The sequence below is a fragment of the Schistocerca americana genome, chromosome 8 (assembly GCF_021461395.2).
Source record: "Schistocerca americana isolate TAMUIC-IGC-003095 chromosome 8, iqSchAmer2.1, whole genome shotgun sequence".
Classification (NCBI taxonomy): Eukaryota; Metazoa; Arthropoda; class Insecta; order Orthoptera; family Acrididae; genus Schistocerca; species Schistocerca americana.
The window spans coordinates 285,604,513-285,613,375 of record NC_060126.1 but is presented as its reverse complement, the minus strand read 5'-3'; the positions used below and the strand labels follow the sequence as shown (position 1 = coordinate 285,613,375).

General features: G+C 43.4%; 1 protein-coding gene across 1 annotated transcript in view; it reads right to left on the bottom strand.

Annotated features, from left to right (window-relative positions):
- Nucleotides 1-341: 341 nt before the first annotated feature.
- Nucleotides 342-8,863, bottom strand: part of LOC124544659 (flexible cuticle protein 12-like) — a 32,783-nt gene continuing 24,261 nt past the window's right edge. The window contains exon 3 of the mRNA XM_047123277.1: nt 342-892. Coding sequence (XP_046979233.1) covers nt 580-892 — 313 coding nt within the window. The 3' untranslated portion in view covers nt 342-579. The remainder of the gene's footprint in view (nt 893-8,863) is intronic.

Sequence of the window (8,863 nt, the reverse complement as noted above, 5' to 3'; positions counted from 1 at the left end):
CTGCCAATCAGTAGGAACCTGCAAGATAACTCTACTACTGGTGATCTTGCTGCAGTTAACAAAGCTGCTGTCAAACGAATCGGAATAATGGGCTCTCTACAGAATACGAAGAAAAGTATCCTGCTGCTTGTTCTTTTTTTTTCCTTACGTTCTTGTCTCTACTTCATAAATTTTTGTGCTACATATAAATCTTAGTATTTTTATTGTTATTACTTTCTGCTTCTACTGTACTGAATTTTCTCTGACATGTATAAGTTGTATGTAATTAATTTTTGAAGTTATTAATGGACCATCAGCATTGTTTCATGTCCTGGACAGGTAAAGTAAATAAAAGTAGAGTATTAAAGATAGTCGGAAATCTACGACTTCTATTTACTCGGGAATTTTCAAGAGCTGCAGTGATCTGCTCAGCTTGACTGATATTTGTGTCCTGAATTTCACGTACCATAAATTTAACAAAAATTAACAAAAGTCCGCCTGCCGTGTGGTCTCCTTGTTAGTGATTTTGTTACATGGAGTGCCACGTTGATTTCTGCCTGTAAACCTCGTCGCCCCGCTGCCAGAGTAGCCGGGTATCCCCTATTTTCCTGCTCCCGGCCGCCTTGGGCTTCCGTCGGCACCTGCGCCTGGCGGCCTGGGGTAGCCACCTGGCCGTGGCTGCGGCTGCACGCGACCTCCGCCGAACTGCGGCTCCAGAGGCTTGGGCACGCCACCTGCTCCCTGCTGGGTAACAGTGGGGACGAAGCCGCGGTCGTCGTCGGCCGTGTAAGTGACAGTGAAGGTGATGCCCTCTGGAGACGTCCACGTGTAGCCGCCCTGTAGCGCCACCGACTCCCCGTCAGGCGTCAGTGCTCCAGACTCTTCGTGGGACTGACCGTCGCTCGTCTTGTAGCTGCAAAAGGTAAGAGGTTAGACTGGGTTCAATCTCTCGCGAGTATCGAGTTAATTAGCTACCTAGCTTTCACTCGTATTCTACGTTAAGTGGAAGTTGATAGCAGCATCAGATCCACCTGATGTACGTAATTTACGGATACATCGGAAAAGCTGCTCTATCGAGAATACAAGTTCTTAATTACTGCCACATGCATCTCGGTTTCGTAATTACAGCATCCCAGTCTCCGGGTTGGTCTCCTCAGAACCTCTCTCAACACCTGAGTACTGATTTAAACAGAACAGGACGACCGTGCGACAGCTGAACTCAGTTCTTTCGAACAACAACCAGCTGGTTGCGCATGTTCATTCCGCCATCAGACTTTTTTATTGAATGCTCGATAGCCTGGTTTCACCCTGCCAAGAATGTTATTCTTGGGCTTGACTTGTAATGCTGTCCTTTATGCCTGATACAGGCTAGTCCGTGTCTATGTTGCTGGCCTTAAAAGCAGGGGTGAGCTAAGCTCTGCATTGTGACTTACGCCACCATTTGACTGTGCACACCAGTGATACGTTGTTCAGTTGCTGAAAGCGTCACTAGGTACTGTGCAGATCCGTGAGTAACAGAGAAGCATCAGAAATAAGTTTTATGCTCTAGAGACAGACTTTTGGAGACGAAGTTGTGGTTTCTTTAAGCTGCACCATGTATAATTGCCGTCTGCTTCACATCACCTGTGGAGCAAGCTACATAATTTAAGTATTGACAGTGTTTTTCTTACTTGTCACTTCTTTTTCCATGTGTTTTTGCTTTTAGGAAGCTTTAATTTTCGAGTACTAGTAGTAGTGTTCCATATATTTCGTGTTTGTTGTGAATATAGTCCCGAAACAGTTAGGGCTTATTTTCATTGTTTCCAACAAGAAGTGTCTAGTAACCACAAGTCAGCTATCATCCGCCTTTAGTGAATTAGCAGTCTAGTTAAAAGTTGATTAACTCTCTACAGTAAATTGATTTCTTATGATGGATAGGATGTGTGACTGCTGTGTACGGACGCAGGAGGAGCTGCCCACTGTTAGCGAACAGCTGAACGTGCTGATGGCCGCGGTCAGCCGTCTTCAGGCTGCTGCTTTGGAGTGCAGCGGCAGTGGGGAGTCTGGTGCGTCGCATGGTACACCCCAGGTGTTACATGCTTCACCCACGGTCCCTGCTGTCGAGACATCTTCGCGGGTACCGGCGCGGTTGGGCCACCCTCTCCCCAAGGGGAGTCACAGGTTCAGCGGCGTTGGCGTCGCACGAGGCGTAGGGTCAATGTGGAGGCTGGCCGTGTGGCATCGCCCGCTCTGCCTGTGAGTGGACATGTGGCCGCTCCTTCAGCAAGATCCGAGCAGGCACAATGGGGGAGGGGTTTATTACTGATTAGGCGGGTGATGGAGCCCGTTATGAAATAGCGGAAAGGTCGGGGAAGAAGGCCAGTGTTCGCTCTGTCTACTTGCCGGGGTTCTCATCCAAGATGTGGAGAAGGACCTGCCGGCGACGATAGAGAGCACTGGGTGCACCCGACTGCAAATTGTTGCTCATGTCGGCACTAATGACTCCTGCCGTCTGGGTTCAGAGGTCATCCTCAGTTCGTACAGGCGGTTGGCGGAATTGGTGAAGGCGGAAAGCCTCACTCGCGGGGTGGAATGAGAGCTAACTATTAGTAACGTCGTTCCCAGAACCGATCGCGATCCTCTGGTTTGGAGCCGAGTGGAAGGCTTAAACCAGAGGCTCAGACGATTTTGCGGAGATCTGGGGTGCAAATTTCTCGACCTCCGCTATCGGGTGGAGAAATGTAGGGTTCCCCTGAATAGGTCAGGCGTGTTCTACACGCAGGAAGCGGCTATAATGGTAGCGGAGTATGTGTGGAGTGCACATGTGGTTTTTTTAGGTTAGAGAATTCCCTCCCTAGGACCGACAAGACGCCTCCTGACACCCGACAAGGTAGCAATAGGCAAAACGCAACAGCGAATGACAATATTAATGTGGTAATAGAAAGGTCCCAGAACTGCTCTCATTAATAAACGGTCACAATGATCACATAGTACGAGTGACAGAAAGGTGGCTGAAACCAGATGTAAACAGTAATGAAATTCTAAACTGAGATTGGAATATATACCGCAGAGACAGCCGGACAGTGAAGGGGTGTGTGTGTTTATAACGATAAAAAGTGCAATAGTATCTCAGGAAATTGATGGAGATCCGAAATGTGAAATAATTTGGGTGAAGGTCACGGTTAAAGCAGGCTCAAACATGGTAATTGAATGTCTCTGTAGGCCCCCTGGCTCAGCAGCTCTTGTGGCAGAACACCTGAAGAAAAATTTGGAAAATATTTGAGTACATTTCCCGACCATGTTAAAGTTTGGGTGGAGATTTTAATTTACCAGATATAGACTGAGAGACTCAAATGTTTATAAAGGGGGGCAGGGACAAAGAATCCAGCGGAATTTTTTAAAGTGCGTTATCAGAAAACTACCTTGAGCAGTTAAAGAGACTCGAACTATTTGAAAAAGTTAAGGCAGAACAGGGAGTCAGCGATCATAAAGCGGTTACAGCATCGGCGATTTCAGCCGTAAATAGAAATACGAAAAAAGATAGGAAGATTATTCTGTTGTGCAAAAGTGACGAAAAGCAAATTTCAGAGTAATGACGGCTCAACGCAAAAGGTTTATCTCAAGTACAGATAATGTTGAGGATCAGTGGACAAAATTCAAAACCATCGTACAACATGCATTAGATGAGTATGTGCCAAGCAAGATCGTAAGAGTTGGAAAAGCGCCACCGTGGTACAACAACCGAGTTAGAAAACAGCTATGGAAGCAAAGGGAACTTCACAGCAAACATAAACAGAGCCAAAGGGTTTCAGACAAACAAAAAATTTCACGAATCGAAATGTAGTGTGAGGAGGGCTATGCGAGAGGCGTTCAACGAATTCGAAAGTAAAGTTCTGTGTACTGACTTCGCAGAAAATCCTAAGAAATTTTGATGTTATGTGAAAGTCTGTAACAAAATGGTGCTGAAACAGAGCATGATAGACTAAAGGTCGAAATACTAAATGTCTTTTGTCCAAAGCTGTTTCACAGAGGAAGACTGCACTGTAGTTCCTTCTCTAGATTGTCGCACAGATGACAAAATGGTGGATATCGAAACAGATGACAGAGGGATAGAAAAACAATTAAAATCGCTCAAAAGAGGAAAGACCGCTGGACCTGATGGGATACCAGTTCAATTTTACACAGAGCACGCGAAGGAACTTGCCCCCCTTCTTGCAGCGGTGTACCGTAGGTCTCTAGAAGAGCGTAGCGTTCCAAAAGATTGGAAAAGGGCACAGGTCATCCCCGTTTTCAAGAAGGGACGTCGAACAGATGTGCAGAACTATAGACCTATATCTCTAACGTCGATCAGTTTTAGAATTTTAGAACACTTTTATGATCGAGTATAATGACTTTTCTGGAGACTAGAAATATAATCTGTAGGAACCAGCACGGGTTTCGAAAAAGACGATCGTATGAAACCCAGCTCGCGCTATTCGTCCACGAGACTCAGAGGGCCATAGACACGGGTTCCCAGTTAGATGCCGTGTTTTTTGACTTTCGCAAGGTGTTTGATACAGTTCCCACAGTCGTTTAATGAACAAAGTAAGAGCATATGGACTGTCAGACCAATTGTGTGATTGGGTTGAATCCTAGATATCAGATCGCAGCATGTCATTCTCAATGGAGAGAAGTCTTCCGAAGTAAGAGTGATTTCAGGTGTGCCGCAAGGGAGTGTTGTAGGACCGTTGCTATTCACAATATATATAAATGACCTTTTGGATAACACCGTTAGTTTACTGAGGATTTTGCGGATGATGCTATAGTGTATCGAGAAGTTGTAACAATGGAAAATTGTACTGAAATGCAGGAGGATCTGCAACGAGTTGGCGCATGGTACAGGGAATGGCAATTAAATCTCAATGTAGACAACTGTAATGTGCTGCGAATACATACAAAGAAAGATCATTTATCATTTAGCTACAATATAGCAGGTCAGTCACTGGAAGCAGTTAATTCCATAAATGATCTGAGAGTAGGCATTAGGAGTGAATTAAAATGGAATGACAATGTAAAATTAATCGTCGGTAAAGCAGATGCCAGTCTGAGATTCATTGGAAGATTCCTAAGGAAATGCAGTCCGAAAACCAGGGAAGTATGTTTCAGTACACTTGTTTGCCCACTGCTTGAATACTGCTCACAAGTGTGGGATCCGTACCAGATAGGGTTAACAGAAGAGATAGAGATCCAACGGAGAGTAGCACGCTTCGATACAAGATCATTTAGTAATCACGAGAGCGTTACGGAGATGACAGATAAACTCCAGTGGAGAACTCTGCAAGAGAGACGCTCAGTAGCTCGGTACGGGCTTTTGTTGAAGTTTCGAGAACATACCTTCACCGAGGAGTCAAGCAGTATATTGCTCCCTGCTACGTATATCTCGCGAAGAGACCATGAGGATAAAATCAGAGAGATTAGAGCCCACACACGGGCATACCTACAATCTTTCTTTCCACGAATAATACGAGGCTGGAATAGACGGGAGAACCGATAGAGGTACTCAGAGTACCCGCCTCCACACACCGTCAGGTGGCTTGCAGAGTATGAATGTAGATGTAGAAAATACGAACGTAAGAGATGCTATGGGTATCGATAAACCAATAACAGATGCCTTGAGAGGAAACATCTAAAATGCTAAGAACGTCCGAAAGCATGGACGGTAGTCGATGGCCAAGGAAAGTGTGGCCATGGACCCCAGCAGAAAGAAGCATGCGTGGACGACTTAGGAGGAGCTGGAGTCGACATGTCTGGGACTACAAGAAGGAGGCTGGCGAGCCGGAAGACGTGGAAAACGGGAAGCGAGAAGCGTCGCCATCCGTAGAATACTCGCAAGATGCAAGATGGGGACGATGGACGGAAGACCTCAAGCTTCACAACAGTGTGTTAGGAGAAGGCCAAACCACCAAAATATGAGGAAAAAGAAGATGCCTGTTCCCGCAATAAACGAGAAGAGCAGTAGCAGCCAGATTCTATTTTCAACGGAGGAAAAAAGTACTATTACGTACGTTTTTGTATATGCCGATTTGAATTAGTCAGTGTATCTATTATTATATGCTTGTTCCGTTCGTCTCTACATTTCAGTTAACTAGTGCTGAAAGTATGGCAACGCCAGCGGAAAATATTCACGGTTATTACTTCAGAAAGTGAAAACCAACTCATTGTACAACACAGTTTTGGAGGTACAATTTAGGTTAACCGTTGTATCAACATTATCTCGTTCCGGTTGGTCAACTGCTCTGAAGGCGTCAAATTCCTTATTATAATGTTCTAAATATAAATACTTAGCAGTCGTTATCGCGTGGTGAGAGATTGTGCTTGCGTTTGAGAGAACTGGCTTTCAATTCCCCACCTACACATAGTGATTTAGGTTTTCTTTCGTATTCTTCAGGTAATTGAGGTGTTTACTGAAACAGTTCCTTTGAACAGGACACGGCTATCTTACTAACTCACCCTTCCCCAACACGAAAATATGCTCGAATGACAATTGCAGAGCGCTGTGCCCTAATCTTAGCTGCATTCACATCCTCACAAAAATAACCACCTTGGTTTGCAACAGGTTCATAAATCTTTAGCTCAAAATGATTTTGCTCTTCCGTCTGTAAGTCCATGTTACATAAATAAAATTTTATTTCTATATTACACGTAGATTAGTAGTCACATGCACAATAAAGCAGAAAAAACAAAAAAATATTATTACAGCAATAATTAATCATTAATTACAATAAATTAATAGCAACCACTGTCGGTGGGTAGCATCCTTGATTTACAGTTAAAATGTCCTGAGTCCCAGATTCGTCCCAACAACTAATAAAATTTAAAATAACGGTCGTCATGAATGACTGCCGGAGACTTCCGGTACAGGGAGTCAAACTCGTTCTTCAGTCGGGCTTGCCAAAGTATTCCAAGTATCGGGCAGAGTATCGGGACAACCCACTAAACTTTCGGGGGAAACTGCCCCTAAGAGTCGGAATATTCTATAATGATGAACAGTATGAAGATGCAGGAGTTGCGGAAACCACAGCATTTGAGACAAAATTGTAACCAAGGATATCTGTGGCCTGTATTGAGAAAGTATCATGATGATCTCCACACTGGCAAAAGATTCTGGCTTAGTCCCCATTCAGATCTCCAGGAGAGGACTGCCAAAGGGCGGACGACAGCGAGGGAAAGATTGAATAAGCAAAGGAGGGATAGCTTTCTAAAAGTCGGTGCCTGTCAGACGTTTGAAGATGGTAGCGAAGCTCGAAAATCGGAAAAGCGAAATTGAAAGGTTCAGTCTAGATGTAGTACGGTTCCGTGAGATGAAATGGTGCAAAAATAAGAATCTCTCGTCAGCTAAAAATAGAGTAATATCAACAGAAGCAGAAAATGATATAACGGTACGATCATTTGCCATGAATAGGAAAGAAGGCCAGAAAGTGAGATACTGTGAATAAATCAATGATAGGGTTGTTCTCAGCTAAATCAACAACAAACAAAAGAAGACGGCAATTGTTCAGGTACATATATAAACGTCAGGAACAAAAGATGGAAAGAGAATGAGAAAATATGTGACGATATAGAACGGGTATTTTGTATGTGAAGCGAGACGATAATATCACAATCATGGGAGAAATGGACTCTCTAGTGGGGGAAGGAGATGAAGACTGAGATATGGAAGAATGTCGGTTTGATAGTAGGAACGACAGAGGACGGAGATACATGCTTGCATACATACGTATGTTCATAAATTAGTTTTAAAAACCAATAACTAAAACGATTGCATTTTTTGCTAAAATTTCGTAGACAATTTGTGATTTCAAGGAACTATGATTATTTAGAACAGCATAGTGGATACCGATGTTTTACACACGAACATGTAACAAATTTACACATTCTTGTTTAGAACTGTAACTGTAGAGTATATCAGAGAAAGTTACTTCATTTTCAAATGGTTCAAATGGCTCTGAGCACTATGGGACTCTTCATTTTCTATTTAAAACATTGAGTCTTGTATAATTCTGTAATTGGTGTCTTGGTATTTGAATAGTAACTAGATATCTTCTGCACACATCTGAAAATAGTATCATGTTTTACTAAATTCCTAAATGTAGAGTGATATTACTTACTTTTGGGAGGTGAAGAACGTTTGTAAATACAATAGAGAACTCGTTCGTCATCTAGAAAGACTGGCTTCGAACTGGCTGGCATAATTAGCAATCACAAACCGCTAAATAGACGTGAGAAGTGCTTTCTTGTTAGTACATCGGCAACTAGTCTGTATTTTTATCTGTTTTCCGTCTTTCCCTTAGCTGCTCTAAAGTCGTGGAGGTATGTACCGTCTATGCAACTAAATGATGGCAGTTGGTTTGTTGGCATACGCGTTTCGCTTCATTTATTTGAGAAGCATTATCAGTAGCCTGAAATACATGGTTTTTATATATATACAATAAACGTATTATGTGATAGATACAATATGCTGATATATTACATTTTATCGTGGTTTTCTCTTGATTGTTAGGTTATACGCCACTTTCGTAGCACAAGTTTCGTGTTGTGAATGTATCGTTAGGTGTTACTTACGATTTCCAGCGCTGTTAATGCATGTGTATGTTCCTGCAAATGTATTTGTTGGTCTTCATACTCCAGCTGGCCGATTTCTGGCGATGTTTCATACACACGTGTCGCATCGCATGTTCAACTTTCACTTCCATTTGATGATCAAGTCAGTTCACATGAACTTCAGGGGTGTGGTGTTTTTTTGCACGTGTCTACACCATGCTCCTTGCTGTTTGAAGCTCGCTCAGCAGGAGGGTGAAGGCGCAGAGAAACTTTGTAGGCATCGTTGAGCCAAATTTCAAATTTATGCGTCACTGTGTGGGACAAT